Source organism: Podarcis bocagei (assembly GCF_964188305.1).
Source record: "Podarcis bocagei genome assembly, chromosome: 11".
Taxonomy (NCBI): domain Eukaryota; kingdom Metazoa; phylum Chordata; class Lepidosauria; order Squamata; family Lacertidae; genus Podarcis; species Podarcis bocagei.
In genome coordinates this window covers 47,104,129-47,125,298 of record NC_138136.1, presented here as the reverse complement: position 1 = coordinate 47,125,298, position 21,170 = coordinate 47,104,129, and the positions used below count along the sequence as shown (strand labels likewise).

At 39.5% G+C, this 21,170-nt stretch overlaps 1 protein-coding gene across 3 annotated transcripts in view; it reads right to left on the bottom strand.

Moving 5' to 3' along the window:
- Window positions 1-21,170, bottom strand: part of RICTOR (RPTOR independent companion of MTOR complex 2) — a 62,864-nt gene that overhangs the window by 33,847 nt on the left and 7,847 nt on the right. For all 3 annotated transcript variants that reach the window (XM_081212619.1, XM_081212620.1, XM_081212621.1), the window contains exons 3-15: window positions 19,152-19,249; window positions 14,764-14,828; window positions 12,368-12,499; window positions 11,548-11,611; window positions 8,971-9,097; window positions 8,410-8,579; window positions 7,826-7,893; window positions 7,347-7,414; window positions 5,497-5,579; window positions 4,463-4,550; window positions 1,968-2,058; window positions 1,796-1,862; window positions 1,602-1,682 (exon numbers count right to left, since the gene is read on the bottom strand). In XM_081212619.1, the coding sequence (XP_081068745.1) occupies window positions 1,602-1,682; window positions 1,796-1,862; window positions 1,968-2,058; window positions 4,463-4,550; window positions 5,497-5,579; window positions 7,347-7,414; window positions 7,826-7,893; window positions 8,410-8,579; window positions 8,971-9,097; window positions 11,548-11,611; window positions 12,368-12,499; window positions 14,764-14,828; window positions 19,152-19,249 (1,202 nt within the window). The remainder of the gene's footprint in view (window positions 1-1,601; window positions 1,683-1,795; window positions 1,863-1,967; window positions 2,059-4,462; window positions 4,551-5,496; window positions 5,580-7,346; window positions 7,415-7,825; window positions 7,894-8,409; window positions 8,580-8,970; window positions 9,098-11,547; window positions 11,612-12,367; window positions 12,500-14,763; window positions 14,829-19,151; window positions 19,250-21,170) is intronic.

Here is a 21,170-nt window from a genome sequence, read left to right as displayed (position 1 = left end):
TAGATTTTTAAAAAGTAAATACTGAATTTGACATAAATTTTAAAACTTAAAAAATTGTCCAGTATCCCCTTAGAGACCAACTAAGTTTGTTCCAAACAACTGAATTTGACAACTGTAGAAAAAGCATTTGCTAACTGCTTGTATATGTTGCAGGCTTAGACAAGATTTCTAACAATTCTCTTGGAAAACCCACTTCCTTGAGATATTATCAGTTAGCAAACCGCATTAAAGGAGCCAACAAGCAGTGGATTCATGCATCTAATGAAGCTGAATGTAACCTATTTAATACAGCTTATGCTATAAAAATATTAATCTTTAGAGTCTTGCTTTTGCCGCAAAAGACTAATTCAGCTGCTTCTCTGGAGAATGACTTTTATAGCTGGAGCTCTTAATTCTAAAAGTACAAAATTAACAACCTGCAAAAATAATGAATGATGAACATGGAGCTTGTAAACCAATATGAGAGCTGACTGTGCTCTCTTGAGCCAGCATTAAATAGCCATCCAGGGATGGCCGGTAATGCACTGAAGAAAGCGAGGATCCATCAGTGAACTAGCCGAGTTTCCATAGCTGAGACAAGTCTACAGGAAACTTGACGGGGCAGGAGCCATGCTTACACAGTCCCTAGTCCTTCCGGTAGTTCTCAGCAAGGCAGCAGGATTTTGAATCATAGGAGCAGGAAGGAAGTGAATGATCCAGCTGCACAAATTTAAGATGGGGAACACCTGGATTGCCAGTAGTACATGTGAAACGGATCTAGGGGTTTTAGTAGACTACAAGCTTTACATGGGTCAATGGTGTGATGCAGCAGCCAAAGAAGCTAATGTTATTCTAGGCTGCAACAACAGAAGTGTAGTGTTGCAATCAAGAAAAGTCACAGAACCACTCTATCCTGCCTTGGTCAGATCACAGCTGGAGTTCTGTGTCCAGTTCTAAGCAACACAATTTAAGGAGGATATTGACAAGCTGAAATGTGTGCAGAGGAGGGCAACCAATATGATCAAGGGTCTGAAAACCAAGCCTTCTGAGGAACAGTGGAGGGAGTTGGGTATGTTTTGCCTGTTAAAGAGGAGACTCAGAGGAGATATGATAGCCATCTTCAAATATCTAAAGGGCTGTCACATGGAGGATAGAGCAAGCTTGTTTTCTCCTGCTCTGGTGGATAGGACCCAAACCAATGGATTCAAGTTAAAAGAAAGGAGATGAAATAATTTTCTCACAGTAAGAACTTGTTGACAGTGGAACAGACTCCCATGGTAAGCGGTGGACTCTTTAATTGGAGGTTTTTAAGCAAAGGATGGCCATCTGTCATGTATGATCTAGTTGATATTCCTGCATTTAAGGGGGTTTGACTAGATGACCCTTGGGGTACCTTCCAACTCAACAATTCTATGATCCTATGACCTTTTTATAACCTACTGCATCTTTTACTGGGGCAAGGACATGCTTTCAGGGAACCAGAGAATTCTTTGTATTGGGTAACTATACCTTCTTCCTTAAGTAAAATATTCCTTTTAAAATTATTTTGTTTTCTTCCATCCTTGGAAGATTCCCAAAGTAAAGAATTTAACCATCAGTACATGAAACAAAGTCTTCCTTACCATATGCAAAAGTTCCCCAAGTAAGATTGTTGCTCTGACGGATACATGGTCATCGCTGCTTGTGATTACTTCAACTAGACCCTGGAGTAAGTAAGAAGTGAAACTCTATTGTAACCATATCACTGTTTTGCTTTGCCCAGAACCTACTACAATAGAGTTAACTAATTGTCATTTAAATGAAAGTCTGAACGTACTTCTAAGAGTCCATTTCTAATGAAAGCAGAGAGAACCAGTGCCAAGTAGTTGTCCATGAGGTCAGGCCTAGATAAATGTGCAAAAGAAAATTGAGATCAACTTCATGTTCTCTTTCATATTATCTAAGTGAAGCAGGCAGAAATAACGTTAATGATTTTGATAACACAATACCTTGATCTGGCTCGGTGAGGTAATATAACTTTAGCTTCTGCAGCTACAAAACCATCAGAAAGTCTCCAACTATCTTGAAACCTGCTTGGATCTACAAGAAAGCCATCGAGTGAAAATTCTGAGTTTAATTAACAAAAGCAATGGAGTATGTCAGTACCATAATTCCTAGTCACCTTTCATTTTGATTTGGTATTATTATTTCACTCTCCTTGTCTCCTGCTTGTTCCTCTTGATTTCTATGCTATCGTGTGTGCTTTATAGCTACATAAGCTACCATTTAGTTAATCACATAATAAATGGTATCAGGTTTAAATTACAGTAGGCACTAATAGTCTCACATTTATCTCAGAAAGACATACAAGTCAGTGACATATGAAAGTACACAAGGTGGACCTATTCTAAAGGCAAGTAAAATGTACTTTTTCCACACTTTAATAAAACTTTACAGGTTTCAGAGCCAGAGAGTTGGAAGGAACCTCAAAGATTCTCTGTTAATGCAACATCCCTGATGAGAGACCATGTATATAAGGGATGATGTGGATTTCTTACATCCCTTCTAGCCCTGCCCCCTTTCCATTCCCCCCCCCTTAATGTTACCACGCGTAAAAAGCTGAATGCGCACAAGTTGCAGGCTTACTGTATAGGAACCACCTTATAACAGCCATTCTTGTGAATGCAAGAAAACTGAAGCCATATGTTTATGTACGCAAGTCATGTTGAAACCTTTTTATTTATGTTTAACAAATTAGTTTCATTACACCACATGCCTCATTCTTGACTACATTAGGGGTAAGTATTCAGATAAAAAGCATCTGTGGTGGCGGCAGGAATAAAGGGGGTTTAGTGAAATACCCAGAAAAAGCCCAGCTCTTAGCAGTACATCCTCCTAAGAGTGGAAAGGTGGTACAGGGAAGTGTGGGGACTGCCTGAGCATATCAGAGCAAAAGTGGGGACAGAGGCATGACACATTTAGCCTTGTTGCAAAACAAAATCTTAGCATTTGTCTGCACCACTGCCCTTTGCCACCTCTTATTTAACTTTGTTATACTTTTGTTTATGCTCTTATTTTTCTCTGCTGTTTGCACCATCTGCAGTTCACATGTGCAAGTGAACATTGCAGGAATCATTAATGGAGAGGGGGGGGGAGGGATGCCATGAAGGCCAAGCAGCAGATGAATTAATCAGTAAGCACTTCAAGCTGCTGCTTGGCTTTATGGCATCCCTTTTCCCCTTGTTTGCCAGCTACCGCCGAATTCTTCATGTGTACACATGACCTGCAGATGCACAAAAAGCAACAGAACAGTCACAATGTAAGAGAAGCCTGTTGGTGTCAAGGAGATAGACAGGGTGATAAAGCATACTTGCAGGGAGAAATCATGAGGACCCTTGCAAGGAAGTTTAAACCCTCTTTAACTTTAAATTTTCTGATAACTAAACCTGGAAGTGGAATCTTCATCGATAGAGGGAGTCCACAATATGCTATGGATGACATCTATATGAAGCTGTCAGTAGAAGATCTGGAGCACAGGGTCACCAATATGCTGATGACACACAGCTCTATTTCTCCACAACACCTGCATCAGCAGTAGTTGTTTAAGCCCAGAACCAGTGTCTGAATGCAACTGTGGACTGGCCGAGGAACAATAAACTGGGTGGGAGAGATGGGAAGATGGAGACTCAGTGAGTAGGACTGCTCCGTACGATAGGTCAACTGCCTGTTCTGAATGGAGGTGTACTCCCTCTGAAGGAGCAGGTACCCAGCCTGGGGGTACCCCTGGATACATCTTTATCATTAGACATCCAAGTGATATCTGTGTTTAGGAGTGTCTATTATAAGCTTCATCTGGCATGCCAGCTACAACTGTATATGGATTGGGATAGCCTGGCCAATGCAGTGGCAAACTTGAAGCTGGATTACTGCAATGTGCTCTATGTGGGGCTGCTCGTGGGTCTGGTCCAGAGGTACCAGAAAGTGAGGAAAGCAGCAGCTAGACTGTTGGTGGGGGCAGCTCTCTGACAGCATGCGGCACCTCTGCTAAAACTTGTAGCATATGGCAGCCTGTGCAACTGTTTAAGGTTGTGTTGAGTGAACAACCTGGATCCCGGATACTTTGAAGGACTACCTGAGCACATATAACCCAGCCCCAGCACTGAGATCATCTGGATTAGCACTGCCTTTTATCTGGAAGAGAATGGGGGTGTTTCAGAAGCCACTCAGGCTTCAACTATAAGTTAAGCATTTAGTGTTGCCAGACCCGTGCTGAGAAAGAGTATTCCATCAGAGATTTGACAAAAAATCCTTGTTGCTAAGTGGCAGACATATTTCTGCTGTTTACACAGAGAAGAAGCTTCTGGTTACTACAATTCTAAAGTAAGGTACTCATGACTAAGTCCAGCAATGAACTGCAGGACTCAAGTATGCAGAAGCCATTACAGGAATGGACTTGATAAGCTTTCCCAATGAATGAAGAGTAACATGCAAGTTCAATACTAACCTACACTGAGAAGTGCTTCTATAAATTCTTCTGTCACGATAGGAAGAGGAAGGCGAAATATATCATAAAGAACTTCAAGCAGTCCTCGCTATAAACATAAAAAGGAACGGAATTTTAAAAACCAGTAGAAATTTAATGAATTTGCACTGTGGTGTGAGGGGTGACTTTTGCTGATACCATTTTCCCCTACAGCTGTCTACTCCTCTTCCCATAGTGGCACAGAGGGCACAGAAGGAATAAGCAAAATAGTCTTCCATAGCACGAGTTGCATTCTACAGTTTGTCACAAATAATTTAACATTACAGACACATCCTAAGCTTCTGCCTTTTGGAAGAATGACCATAATAAAATAACATTGCTCATTCATACAGTTTTAGCATTTAATATCTTGTAGTGAGCAGTAAGGCTTGGTGCAAGTCACAGATGTCTAGTGAACACATTACAAATAATATGAGATGGCTAAGGGGTATATATAGATTCACTCTTTACTCTTCCAGCTGTTATCCCAACAGTATAAAAAACCCTCAACTCGTTTTGTTTGTTAACTCTCTTGCTCTAGAACCTATCTCGTGCTCTCATTTCATGATTATTTGGGTCAGATGATGCCACTACAGAGAGATCTGACCCATAGTCAGCTGTCACTCTCCTTCTGTCAGAGACCCTACCCTCTCTGCTCCAACACTGTAGCTTCAGGCAGCCATGAAGGATTAATCCCGACTCTCCTGCCCTTATTTCCAAGTGACTGTCTTCCTCAACTTACAGTTCCCCAACTCTGCTCATTCTTGAGAGAGGTTCTGTAGCCTCTGAGGGCTGCACCGGAACATTAGTAGCTTTGTGGCACTTTCAGCCACAGTTACTTCCAGCTGTCAGTTATGCCATGGAGTCAGAGGGCCAATGTGTGTGCACAACCTCCAATAATACAGATATATACACACAGAGTGATTTCTGAGAAAACAGAATTTGTACATCTGTCTACACGAAAAGAGCAAGCATACAAGCCCTCAGAATCCATCTTGTAGAAGTCAAACACATACCCTTATTTCCATATTAGGTATACACAGCACTCCAATGAGAGATTGGATCCCGGAATTTCCAGGCTTGCATAAACTAATAATGCCTAAAAACAAAATAAAATGCATAATTACATGACGGCAAACTCATGTGCAAACACCCAGTGGGAAACCTCTGCCACAGGATGAACAACAGACGGTTGGTCTAAAAATAACACAGCATAAACTTCACAGGATTTCTAGGACCATGAACAAATTGTGTTTCTTTTATCATGGAATCATCATCATAATATAGCTCAAAGAGAGCAACAGATTTGCTTTGCCAGGAAGCAACGAAATAAAATAAAATAATAATCTTGCCCATAGTGATGCTACCGAAAAATGGGAATCATACTAGATAATTATTGAAACTTAAGAATCCTGCAGGTTCAGATAAGGCGCTTCTCTACTCAAACACCCGGTTCTCAAGAGTGCAGCCAGATGATAGCCCCTGGTATTCAGAGGTTCACTGCCTCTGAACACGGAAACAACATTTGGATATCATGGCTAATAGTTGTTGATAGACCTAGAACTTCCAGGAATGCAGCTAACCCTTTTCCAAAGCCACCTAAGATAATGGTCACAACCACATCTTATGGCAATGAACTGCACAGCCGTGAGGTGAAGTACTTTATAAACCTCCACCACATCTCCCTTTGTTTTTGTCTTTTTGCCAACGACAAAGCTTTAGCCTCCCATCAGAACTTCTAAAGAAGTTATCTTTTGTGTCCAGACAATTTCAGAGTTGTGTTTGTCAGGAACGAAAGGCTTTTTTAAGGCCACCTCTGGGTTGTGGAATTCTCTCCCTAGAATTCATCTCTCACACCCCCCCCCCTGATGGCTTTGTGTTGCTGCAAAAACCTTCCTGTTAATGCTCTTGCAACAATTTATTTTGTTCTTATTTTATCAGCTACTTTGTCATGTTTTAGTTCTAAAAGATTGACAAGACAGCACTGATTCTGATACTTGTTCTTCCTCAGCAGTATTTTTTCTTCCGTATGTTTAGTAATTCTAGCTCCTCCTGAATCTTTTTTAAAAGTCGCAATACACTGCCTTTCAATCCAGCGATAAGAAGGCCAATTTCAGCAGCAAGTTGCATATACTGTCTGCTTCCCCAAATACTGGCTCATCCAAACTCCACAGCCTTCTGGGATTAGGCATGTGCTTACCAATGCAGGTGACTTTTCCATCGTGGTGCCTTATCTATGAAATGTTCTCTTTGGGGAGGCTTGTCTAGTGTCTAAATGGCCTTTTCATTCCCCTCCCCCCCGGGATATCTATTTTCATAGGCCTTTTAAATGTTAGCTGAAGTGGTTTTATTGTATCGGCTGTGTTTGTTACTTTTTCTCCCAATTCAGTATTGGTTGATTCAACTTTGCAGTTGCAGCTGTTTTATTTTAAAATTGACGTAAATATGTTTATTTCACTGCAAGCTGTCCTGATAACTTAATTGAGCTCAGGCAGGATGCACATTTTTAAAGCATTAACAGTTAAAAGAGCTCCAATTACCACATTTGATTTTTAAAAAGCAATCTTGGGTATGTGTGTTGTGACCAGATAATTCATTCATTTTTAATTTGTCAATCAGTTCTCAAACTTCACCTCTTGGTACATCTATTTGAAATGGTTGTTCAGAACAATTACAGCCACCCTCCACAAATGTGGTCCACGAAAAGCAGATCTTCCAATATTGTAAACCACCAATTTTCACGTGAGGCACACAAGAGTGTGCATACACACACACACACACACACACACACACCTCTCCAATAACATATACCTTTTTTCTACACTCCAAGTATGCCATCATTCTAAAGGTTAAACCAAGTTCTTACCTGCCCACGATCGAAATGCTGCAACAATTCCCATTTTACTAGCAGACAGCCGTGCTTCTCGGTCCTCCCTGCCATAAAAAACAATATTGAGAATAAATATCCATGTTAAACTGAGTCGTGTTTATTAAACACTCAAATTGGTATCTCTGATTTGTGACAATTTTTAAATTTTAAATTGTTAAATGTTAAGAATACAATATGGTATGGTATTGTAAAAATACAATATGAAAATTATGGGTTTCTTCCCCGCCCCCATTTTCTCTACTGAGGATTGTCAAAATGAAAATTGCCATGCATGGGACAGATGGCTTAATGGTACATGGAGTGCTCAATATTGGGGGGGCAGGGAATAGTATCACTCATGAAAGTGTGCCCTCAAAAGTCAGAGAATGGCTTGCAAAAGCCCTTGTCCAGGATAGAAAGTTCAAGTACTTGAATATCAGTGTTATCAAGTAGCAGCTAATGGAGACTGTACTTACTTCTGCTGTCCTTCTGCAGTATCTGGATTGTGCCTGTAGTGAAAGTCTGTGTAGGGCGCTAATATCCGCTGCAGTAAGGAAACAAAAGTTTGGAGTCATTCCCATTATCACCATACAATCTTTATAATTATCCACCATTTAAATGTTGAAAAAATACTATCTATTCCAACGTAAGTAGTTCTTTCTTAAGTGATATAGAAAATAGAATTTGCTTCTGACCTTAACAAAGATACATCCAGCAAAATTATCTATGAAGCAGAGTAAAGTGAAGACATCCAATTAGAACGACCTATTATTCCTTACCTTTTGAAATAGAATATATGCAGCATCTTTTTGCATGTTTGCAACTTTTACCTGTTGACAGACCTAGCAGAAAGTACTGCCAATCGAGGGCTTATTTTTAAGGGTGTGTTTAAAAAGAAAATATGGATAATACAGATCACCGGATTGAGGCAACAACCCAAAGCATGTCTGTTCAGTAAGTCCTACTGAATTCAGTGGGGCTTAATCCTAGTTAAGTGGGGTTTGGAATGCAACCTAAGTGTTGATACACTAAGACTGTATAAGAAAAAGAAAGTTCCTACCTCTAATTCTACATCTGCACGCACATACTGTCGAGTCTTTGGATGATTGAGAAGATGCAAGACGGTCGTTATAAGAGCTTCATTTATACGGCTTAACTGGCAGTCAATCACATTTTTCAAAATGGTACTTAGACCACCTCGAAGTGCAACTACTTCTGGATTCTGAATTGCTGAAAGAAGAGAATGATATTAACTGAACCAATTAACCGCATTTCTCATCTAATTTTATTTCTATGTTTATGTTCAGCTTCATACCAAGAAAATGTTCAGATTTCAGCTTAAAACCTTTTTTGTTTAAAGTCAAAATATATTTTAAATTCCTTTTCTTGGATGCTCAGGGGAAAAATTCATTATTTACTTATTTACTAATTAATGCCAAAATAGGCTTCTAATCCATTTATAAAAGATAGAAACCAATTGTACAACATTATTAAAATTCAAAATAATTAAAAATACACCATACTTAAAGCACACAATAAAACAAACCCATTAAAACACTGACATATAAATGTCCATAATTAAAATATGCAACAAAACTATAATACTTTTCAACTTTCTTACCTAGTTCACAGATAATTGCAATGCATGCTCGAACCATCCTGTCCCTCTCCTGAAGGCCGTCATTTCCAACAGCTATCAAGGAATTGGTAACCGAACTAGGAAATAATGAAGCATTCACAGTGATCATCTGCAAAGAAATGCAAAAAGAAATGGAGAGATGGGTTTGTCACGGCAACATTACAGTAGGATTACAGAAATACACTAATGGTTCTTCTATGTGTTTGTATCAAACTCTTTCTCCCACCTGCACGTTTGGGCTCAGTATTCTGCTCTTTTGCTTCCACATTCTTTTTAAACAGTTTCTTCGACAAATACATAAAGATGAACATGTACTGTAAAAGGTTAGACGCCATACTAAGATAAAGAATCTACTGCACGACCATGCAGAGTTCTCTTCAGGGCCTTCTGGTTCAATTTAACTAGGGAGCAGCAGATATGCACTCAAGGAGCTGTTTCTAATGCAAGGCTAAATGGTGTTCACCAAGAATGGCCTCTTCTGTGCTGAAGTGTTCACAGCAGATAAATTGTGGGGCAAAGCTGGAAACGAAACAGCAGCACAGGTCTCATGCATTTTCTTAGAAAAGCAAATAATCCCAGGGTCTCCATACCTCTATGCAGCCATTGTATTTGAGAAGGATCATGCAGATCCATACTGCCTCCGCATGACATCTGCACAATGGATGTCATGTTTGCATCAGGGCCTCCACACATACAGCACAATGTGCAAAAGCCTAATCCATGTAATTTATACACTACGAAAACAGAATATCAAGATTGCACCCACTAGACCTACATGTGTGGCCTCCTATGCAACCCCATTCAAGTGCATGAATGTCAGGCATCAGCAAGCGCACCAGAAGCAAGTCAAGGCAGGCATGATTCACCACCACACAGTGTTTCTCCCCCTCAAATACAACATCGGCTTAGGTCTCAGGGACCTCCAATACTTTTCAAAAGTAATGTGGGAAGTCCCCCAAAGGAAAACAAGAACCTTTTGGAGGAAAGTGGAGTAAGATATACATCATAAAAACAACTGTCCAAAAAGAGGAAGAGGCTGAGCACTGTATACTCCAATCACTGTTTCCCCACCTTTCTAAATTAGGGAAAGTTTTGTATAAGACAGGCATAGGCAAACTCAGCCCTCCAGATGTTTTGGGACTACAACTCCCATCATCCATAGCTAATAGGACCAGTGGTCAGGGATGATGGGAATTGTAGTCTCAAAACACCTGGAGGGCTGAGTTTGCCTATGCCTGGTGTAAGACATGTATATTGGCTTTGCTCTGGCAAAGAAATTTCCAGTTACTGCGGGAAATGTTGGAACAGCTACTATGATGCAATGGACTATGTGGCCCTTTATATAGTCTAGTTATAGGAACTCATCAAATTTCTTCCTTTCCTACTTATGACAGAATGGGAGGGAGGAATCTGCTTTATTTGCAAGTTGTCTTTCAACAATGAAAGATTTACAATATTTTTGAGAAACTCTTGCTTTGTAAATCATCATCTGATACCATGTAACAGGAAGCTCCTTCAGACTAGACTTCATAGGAAAAGCTACACCCTTCTCCCTCCAACAAGATAAATTTTCATTTAATTAATTTGTATTTTGTACCATTACACTAGAAACAGAGTAGCAATCTCTTTCACAAATACAAGAACTTATGTTCTTGCACTGAAGGCATGAACAAACTTATGCTCATCATGGGTGGCAGGAAAGTACAAACAAGTGACCACTTATTGTGGCTTGGATTCTTTTACTAACAAATTTTGTCTGTATTACACAACTGAAAAAGGAAGATTGCTTATTACAGTGGTACCTCGGGTTAAGTACTTAATTCGTTCCAGAGGTCCGTTCTTAACCTGAAACTGTACTTAACCTGAAGCACCACTTTAGCTAATGGGGCCTCCCACTGCCGCCTCGCTGCCAGAGCACGATTTCTGTTCTCATCCTGAAGCAAAGTTCTTAACCCGAGGTACTATTTCTGGGTTAGTGGAGTCTGTAACCTGAAGCATATGTAACCTGAAGCGTATGTAACCCGAGGTACCACTGTAGTTTGTTTATCATTTGGCATGCTAAAACTATAGCAGAAATAAAATCCCATCTTATGAAATACTTTTAAGTGATTTGGCTTATTGCTTCAAATTTACAACTTAATACCTACTGATAAAATACCTGTTAGTAGCTCTATACATAACTGCAGTGATTGAGTGTGAAAAGGAAATCAAATTGACAGAAGTAGTTTTGAATGTCATTATTTTGTCCTTGGTCTGAGGACTGATCTCCTTACCTGTATGGGAGAGCATACAGGGCTATACAACAGTGGGAAGAAGAGACAGTAAACTGCCCTACTCACAGGCAGTTTTCATGGAACTTATGGATACTAACTAGCTGTTGCATTTGTACACTCTGTTTCTATTTTTACAACTCTATTTGCAACACAGTTGCAATACTCCAGCCATTTCACACATTATAGCAACACGGTGTTTCCAACACTGCTTCTTCCACAGTCATACAGAATTTGGTTTTGGGTTATTCAGCAGAAAATTGCACTATGCTATTGTTTCCGAACATACCTTCCTGACTAAACGAAGTGCTTGTGTCCTTTCTACTTCATTACTCTGCTGTATGTCAATGCACCTAAAAGCATAAAAATGAGGAGGAAATACTTTAATTAGGGTTCAAGATGGCAGAATGTAGCGCATTTTAAAACAGCCGTGCATTTCCCAGATATATTCGTTTTTTTACTTTTGAACGTATAGCAGCAAGGTTCAAGTTATTGAGATGACTGGTGCAAAACAGTCCAGACAGCCACTTGCATCAAATGCCCTCAATTTACAATTCTGTGCAACCAGCTAAACCCAATGTAACAATATCTTTGAGGCAATCTTTCAATAAAACCAGGCTATGCAATCAATATTTAGAGATTAGTCATGTTTCTCCCATTTCCAATTTCAAAATAAGTTTATTTTGAAAAGTTGTGCATTTGGGATTGTAGCCAAGCAGTGTCACTCAGCTAGTGGTGAGGCTTCTATCAATGAACAGGGAGTAAAATAATTTTCAGTCGTTCTGTCTTCACCTTAAAGCCCCTTGCCTCTCCTAAAACTGTTCCAGAGAGCTGGGGAGCCCTCCAGAGCAATGCAGGGAGACACAGGAGGCTGCAGGGTGGGTGGGGAACTGCTAAATATTTCTTCTCTCCTCATTCCATCAAAGAAAGCCTGACCATCAGCTGAGTGACGCTGCTGCATACAACCCTGATTGTTTCACGTCACTCAAAGCAGGCATCGTAACAGGTTGCAATTTGCTCAAACGAAAAGGTTCAAAGAGTCATATAAACAGTGATTCATTATCCAAATCAGGAAAAAGATTTCAAATACAGTTTCAATTTATTATTACCTGGCTATCAAGTAATCCACTTTTAATTTTAACACCTTCTGCAGAATACTGGAGTCTCGGATAAGGTATCGAAGGGCTCGCAGCCCTGCCGCTCGCACCTCTTTTGCTTCATTCAGTAAAGCTAATCGCAAACTATGATACAAATGATAAGAAAATCACTCAGGCTTTAAATAATTAAGTGTGTCCCTTTTGCTAAAAACAGACTCGCTCTTCCTTTCTGCGAGACAGGAACAGATCCATGCTTAAGTACACAGCTATTCATGTTAGACATTTTACCACCCAAGATGTAAGCAAAACTCTCCACTGCTTCGCATTTTCTTCTCCTTGCTGAAAACAATATTAATAATGAAAGTAAGTTAAGACTGCCTGTTTCCATGAGGAGCATGTCCTCATTTTAAATAGTTACACAATTGTGAACACCTAGTTTTCAGCAGCTTAGTAATAAGTAATTTGGTTTCCACTTCAAAGCTGGTTGGACGCTCCCACCAATGCCAATTTGTAAAATCCAACCAACAGTGCAGAGAATATTAAACAATACTTACCATCTCAGCCTGTGATGTCATTATTTGGGCTAGGGTGTGTGGAATGTGTGTGGCCCAATACTTCCTGTTCTGAAGCTTCTTTGGTTAAAAAAAAAATCAGTGCTAAAGAGCTTATGCGTCTCAAAAGCTCAGCTGGATGGTCCCGCTTGCACAAACAGAGGCCAATTGTTCACCACTTTCAGGGTTAGGGAAGCTATTCTGATCACACTGCTTAGTGACAGACTGTTTTTTGCTTACCTCTGTAGCTATTTCAGGGAATTATCTGCCTTAGGCCCTTTGACTGTGGAATCCATTCTTTCTACGGCTGGCACACATTAACTGGATTTTTAGTTGAGAAGTTCAAAGACAGATAATAGCTCTAGCAATCTGTTAATGTAATGATTCTTTAATACCAATAATTAGATAGGAGGTGCTAGTTTCTCTTGTCTGGATTCATTTGCACTTTTAAAAAATTATAATTAAAGGTAGGGTAGGAACTGGATCCAGTCCACTAGCCACTTCCCTACCTATAGTAGAAATTAAAGAATTGCTAAAATATTAGGAATTATCGCAAGAATTATCACAAGCTGCTGCAATGTCACATCTTGTTTTAAATATCAGATTAGACTTCAAGTGAATGTCTACAACCCAAAAAATAAAATTAAAATAAAATCTGCACTCAGATTTGAAGTAGTGATTGGTAACAGGAAGCTGATCACACAGAAGTGATCCATAACTTTTTGGGTGGTTTCATTGCCCATGAAAGTAATATATCACTATATTTGTTTACAATACAGTCATACCTTGGTTCTTGAATGGCATCCATTCCAGAAGTCCATTTGACTTCCAAAAACGTTCAAAAAACAAGGTGCGGCTTCCGATTGGCTGCAGGAGCTTCCTGCACTCAATCGGAAGCTGTGTCGGATGTTTGGCTTCCCAAAAAAGTTCGCAAACTAGAACACTTACTTCCGGGTTTGCGGTGTTCGGGAGCCAAAACATTTGACTCACAAGGCGTTCGAGAACCAAGGTGCAACTGTACAGACAACAAGTGCTTAACTGCTATAGACAACAAGTGCTAAATTCTCACTGATTTTAATGGAGCAGGGTTATAGACTTATTCTGTACAAGTTCTGCTGAATTTAGCAGTAAATGAGATGTGGACTGCTGCCCATGCTAATGGTAAAATAAATAATATTTTCTGATACACAAACTTAGCAGAGAACAACATAGTATTGTGAATATCAAGATTCTTCACTGGATAAGAGATTTTTACAGACATTTTCCCCTACCACCACAAAAAACACCTTTCATATTTGTGCTTATTATATTACTTTAACACAATTTCACATGCAATAGTTTTAAGAAATCCTGCAGGTCTTTAGCTTACTTTGCAAAATCAGACTTTTCAGTTGATAAATTGTTCACAGATTTTCTACACGATGGACTGAGTAGAAAACCTGGCAAACAGCAGCCTGTCTGTGCCATCTGAGACAAGCTACCAGGCTCACACTAAGCATTTCTACAGGTCATCCCTATGAACAAAGACTGGGTAGAAAAAATGTTACTGGGTAGAAGTTAAGGAACAAAAAATGACAAAAGGGGCTCAGAGCCTAGACTAGTATCTCCTTCCTCCAACACAAGAACTGCTCATGGCTGAGATGTTTCTGGTCTTCAGCTTCTAATGAATTATCAGAATCAAGAACTCTGCAATGGATAGAGCACCTGCCACATACTCAGAACAATCTGTATCATGACCTCAACACATTGGCATCCAAAATGCTGTTTAACTTACAACTGAAACAACAGTCACAGAAACACTAGCATCATTCATCAATGGTCCAAATAATGCTCCAATATAAAAAGAGAGAGACTTACCATATGATGATGTTTTCATAAGTAAAACCTAGCTTTTCTTCAGTATGACCAGCATTACAAAGAAGCTGCAAGTAAAAAATGTGTATGTCAACTGGCCGGGTAAGGAGTTTTATAACAAGTCAAACACACTTTTCTCCACAGCTACTCAAAACTCTCCCTGGCTTTCCAGATCTTATAACCAAACTAAGCAATTATTTTCAAGGTATTGCTGAAAGAGAAAGATCTTATTGCATTTTAGCAAACCTTTATTTTTTTAAAAAAATAAGTACTTTAAATAAAATATGCTGATAATTCAAATGACTGGAATTAGTTTCATGACAATAGTTTCACATCTTTGTCCAATCTATTTCTGCGGCACTATTCATTTTGAAGTGCATGGAGCCAACCTCTGCCACTCTCGACATTTGCAAAAGTGCAAATTCACTGCTGCCGCGTTAGTTTATACATCTATAAATACAGGCTGCCAAGAGGATAAAGATTGCTTTATATGATTCAGCTGTTAAAAACACAGATAAGCAGGTCACCTTCTAACAGAAAGGTTTCCAGGTAAGTGGCAGAATATCTTAAAGGGATAGAAACTAGAAAAGTGAAATTCAAGTGAAAAGCATTTTTTTCAGCTCTGCAAAAAAACGGGTTGGGTTATACACCACTAAACAAACTTTAACTTGCAAGTACTCTTTAAGAAAACATTTTTTCATGGGGGGCCGGAATGTGACATCCTACTATAAACACTTGGAAAAGGAGAAGTGGGATGTTGGTTTACAACAGTGGGTGGCAGCGGGGGGGGGGGGGGACGGGACGTCTTCAGCCTGAGGGTTGAATTCTATAGTGCCAGTCGTGGGCAGGTCAGAGGGGAAAACGTGGGCAGAATAACAGATGTTAAGTCTTACCTTTCTATGGTAATCTACATTCCTGCCATATAAAAGTCAGAGGTTTCTACAGACACCCCTCCATCAAGGCAAGCCAGAGGCATTATCACAGTTCAATGACACATTCCTGCCAGGGAAATGCACTCATTGAAGGTGAGGCATCTGGCAAGGGGATGGGAGCATAAGACAGAGGAGAATCCCATGGGTTAAACAGAGGCCAGGAATGCCACCTTCCACCCCCAGGCACGAAGTTACCCATCTCTATAGTTTACAACCAGTAAATAACCAAAAAGGCAGTACAGTGGTGCCTCGCAAGACGAAAAGAATCCGTTCTGTGATTCTCTTCGTCTAGCGGTTTTTTCATCTTGCGAAGCAAGCCCATTGACGGATTAGCGCTATTAGCGGCTTTTAGCGGCTTATCTGCTGATCGGATCAGCTGATAAGCAGCTTAGCGGCTTAGAAAAAGGGGGGGAGGGGGAAAAAACCAGCAGGAACTCGCAAGACATTGTTGTCTTGCGAAGCAAGCCCATAGGAAATTCGTTTTGCGAAGCACCTCCAAAACGGAAAACTCTTTCGTCTAGCGAGTTTTCCGTCTTGCGAGGCATTCGTCTTGCGGGGAACCACTGTACGGTATCTTAAAAACCTATATGGTGAACTCACTGTTACTTATTGACAATGCTTAGCATGTACAACACATTCTGAGTAGTTGTTGGAAATACCAAAAATATTACTTTTAGTGTAGAGATATTTTTTTCTTTTCTATTTTCTTACATTTATATACCACCTTTATATTCCAGTGAGCTCAAGGTAGTGCATATGGTTCTCCCTCTCCCCATTTCATTCTCACAACAACCCTAGGAGGTAGATGAGGCTAAGAGATGGTGACTCGCCCAAGGTCACCCAGTGAGCTTCAGGGCTGAGTGGGGATTCGAACTCCCAAGTGCCAGTCCAACACTCTACCATTTCGCTACACTAATATTAAAGCTACATATTTTAAGTGTGAAAGCTTCCAGGATAGCACCTAGCCATGGTTCAAGCTACAGGGCTGAGTCATCGCATAAACAGTGGCTTACAGTTAGAACTATCAGGCGTTACTGCTGCTGCCACAGTGAAAGAAAAAGGAGAAAAGTTATCATTCCTTCCAACTGCACAGTTCCTGATCCCCTGCCAAACAGCAGAATAGCAAAACAGGGCCACCCACAGACAAGGTAACAGGTTTCTTAAAGGACTCAGCATGTGCACAGATTATTATTATTATTTTGCAAATAAAAAACTAAAACACAGCCACAAAGAAACCGAAAAAACCTTCCTGATGAAGGTGGTTTGTTGTGGTTTCCTTTTTCTAACAACAGGCATTTTTTGGGGGGGGGGGGGGAACCCTCTGCTTTTAATGTAAATTGCCTGGCCATCCATAAATAGAATACAATAAAGAATAAGGAATTAATGTATCCCCACCAGCACAAAAGTACACGAAATGACTCCCCCAAACTGCATGAGGAATTAGGGAAGCTTCCCATCTCCTCATTACACTTCACAGCATGGAAATGACCTCCAGCTTTCTACTATTACATCCATTTCCCCCCTCAAACACTTTTTTTTTCAAGAACTCAACTGCTTGCTAGGTATGTTGTCAAAATGAGCTAAAGCAATTCTACAAATATTATTTAAGTTCTGTTGGTCAGCAGTCAGCTATGCCTGTTACTTGATCCAGTGAAATCATGACAAGTGAGAGACACAAGTGTGTGACACTCACATGGTTTAGCGATCATATCACTAGTTCCCTCTGTCTTTCCCCTAAATAGAAGATTTAGTTATTGGGATATATGTCAAACCACTGCATCACGCAGAAACTCTAAAAAGCTAGTGGCCTGCATTCAGTGAAAGTGTCTGAGGAGATTACTGTTTAAAAGGATAAAACTTCAAACTTTTCCCTTTCCACTATTTAAATGTAATTTCCAAAAATGCAGCTAGCACAATTACACTTGAGTGCCAAACTTCAATATTTCTGGTCTTAATGTGGTGCACATTCTTTATTTAATTCCATTTATGAATCTCTTCCCATGAAACATCTCAAAGCATTAACAAGGCATATACAATACAGTCGTACCTTGGAAGTCGAATGGAATCCATTCTGGAAGTCCATTTGACTTCCAAAACGTTCGGAAACCAAACCATGGCTTCTGATTGGCTGCAGGAAGCAGCGCACGGAAACACTGTTTACCTTCCCGCTAGAGCGGTACCTATTTATCTACTTGCACTTTGACGTGCTTTCGAACTGCTAGGTTGGCAGGAGCAGGGACCGAGCAACGGGAGCTCACCCCATCACGGGGATTCGAACCGCCGACCTTCTGATCAGCAAGTCCTAGGCTTTGTGGTTTAACCCACAGCGCCACCCACGTCCCAACTATATATATATATGTGCAACTCAGATTCAGTGCAGGTACAGACTAGAATTAAAATGTCCACTTAAAAGGTTTGATGGAAAAGAAAGGACTTTGACAGGTATCAAAAAGGCAATAGAGACTGTACTCATTTGATATGTAATGGGAGGGAGTTCCAAAGGGTAGATGCCACCATGCTAAAGGTCCCATTCTGCCACTGTTACATGTGCCACATAATACTCATTAAGAAATTGATCTTTCAGTGTGGCAGTACTTACACTCTGAAACGCCCTGGCTACGGACATCAGGCAAGTACCTTCACTGTACAGTTTTCAGTGCCTGCTAAAAACATTTTTGCTTAGGCAAACCTACCCAGACATATAGAAGAATGTTTATGTATGTTTTAATCTTTTTTTAGCTTATTGCTGATTTTATTTTCTGAATGTTTTAAATAATTGTTTTTACTGCTACTTTTATTGTTTTATTCTCTTTGTAAAAAAACAAAACAAACCTCAAAGCAGTTTACAACCAATGAAATAAAATAAATAGATCTCAATGGCAGTTCATTTATACAATCTCTCTATCTAAAATAGTACTCCTAAGATCATGTACTTCTGATGTACTGTACATATCTTTCAATACACTTTTCTTTTGGTTCTTTCGTTACACATCTTACATATCCCTATTTCCATCTATATCCAAAATGACGAATATTTTTTCTGTCAAAGATACTTCAACCATTTCTTTCACGGCATAGAATTCTACTCAACTAAATTATAATCAGAGCAGACCTACTGAAATTTAAAAAGATAGTTCCATGACTTTTAATGGACCTTGTCAGAGTAAAATGTAGCTGAATACCACCCACTGCATTAAAGTTCTGGCTCAAGTTCCTGTAGCACAAAGCTTGTGATGACCAAGTAAGTAATATTCAGCAAAACATTAATGAACGGATACAGTGATTTTTAATCACTTTCCCTTCATCACTTTTATCATCCCATCGGTACATCATTCACTCACAAGTTTTCCATACCATGATTATTTTTTATTTGCCAACTGAATCAATTGATTTGGCATGATGCTAAAAAACAAAAAACAAACAAACCATAAATGCTTTAACTATTATAAAAATTCTTACCTTAGTAAAGTTATTCAAGTGGCCTAGCTTTCTCATATTTGAAACCCCTTGCAGTTTGGCCACATTTTGGAGAATCTCTCTCAAGTTATCAGAAGGGTCTACAAGAGAAAAAAGAGTATCAGTAGGCACAGATTAGAGAAGCAACAACTATACTACCTATCCTGTCTTTCTTTAATCAATTTCTGCTTCTAAGGAAGTTGTAAACATTTTGATAGCAGCAGGCTAATAGTTTAAAGACCAGGAGGGAAGCGAAGGCTGATTGAGATTTCTCTCTCAAAAAATACAGGTCTCTGTTTCCTGGCCCAAATGAGGACGTACCCAAACCTAATTTGCAGAAAAGTGTCTGGATCATACCCAAAGGGTGAATTCCAGCTAGAGCTCTCCAAAGCTGGAAGAACCACCATTTGGGCATTTACTAGCAATGTAATTGTAAGTAACAAACATGCACTACCCTATATGTTAAACAGGCTTCACTATTGAAAGTGTCAAATGAAGCTTTTTTCAATTTGGTTGAAAATTTCATGAAGCAGCCTAAGGTTCTGCTGAAGATTATACCTACTTAGTGAAGAATGCTGGGGTCTATTTTCTAACATATCTCAACATGCACCTTTGTGAATGTTTGGCGCCAGTTTTGGATTAGGGAGTTTATCCAACTTTAGGGGAGTTATTCTTTGTTTTATGAGTTTACACTGTTTTTTGCTTGAAAGGGGTCAAATTAAAATTCTACACAAACTTAAAAACTAAATAACTAGCTACTTTTCTTTTCTTTTCAACTACCCCTGGAATCAATTACTATGAAGCAGCACGTATTTTAGTGGAAGTATTCAGGGTGATATCCAACATTTGTCATACTCAGATCAGACTCATTAAAATCAACGGTCTTGTGTCAACTGGTTTTAGTAGTTCTACTATGAATATGCCTAAAGTTGGATATCACCTTCAGGAAGTGATGTAGCAAAAGCCATCAAATGCCACTACTGTAGTTGAAATTTCTTCAACAGCATACCAGAATACGGTGGTGGAGGAAATCATACTGTGGAGAAGGAATAGATTGTCACATTTCCCATTTGAGAAGCTTAGGATTACCAGGGGGGACCATTCTAGAGAACATTTCATCCAGTTTCAAGATCAAGTAGTACAAACCACAAGCACAAGATTAAAGAGAATAGTGTTGGCATATAAGTACCACTAACAGTTTGTTATAACCTTTAATTTCAAGGGTATATAATAGATGGGAACAAAATGCTTCCCTATAATTTAGCATCGCTGAAAATGTAATTTGACTGATTCCTATTCCTTTGTTTTGCGCTTTCAGCATAATATTGGTGACAGTGACCCTAGCTTTCAAAGCTTTGAGCTGTACAAGTGATTTTGTATTGCATCTCCAGTACCAAATCATAGTGTCTCAAAGATTTCTCTAGAATGTTTGATTTTATGAATTAAAAAAACAAGATACTTCCTCAATAAGGCTCCTGAAAAGAAAAGAAAAAACATTCTAACTTGGTCAATTGAGAATGTCAAGCAAAAACTAAGGATGTTCTCCTTCTCTGGGTAAGTAATAAACACTCTTGACACAAAAATCATTGGGGGAAAACCTTTCAAAGTGTATGTGGCATGTTATGGTGAGGTCTGGCATACCTCAGTAATGAAGTCTGCCCCCACAGCTTTTGCAGAAAAAGAAAAAAAAGAAAAACCAATCACAGCAAATTCATATCCCACCAGGAGCACATCCTGGAGAAAAACAAATTTCAGCTTGCATGTAAAAGCAAAGTGTTATTTTCCGATTCTAACCTGAAGAGAGAGGGCAAATCAAATTCATACAAGAATGTTAATGCTTGTACCTTGCTCCCTTTCGTTATCAAAGACTCATAACTAGAAAGGGCAGAGCACATACTTTCCACGCAGAAGGCCCCAAGACTGTTATTTCCAGTCAAAAGGGTCAAGCAAAAGGAAAGACTTTATCCGAAGACCCTGGAGAACCACTTGTCAATGAGAACTGTTGTGGCATCTGAGAGCTGA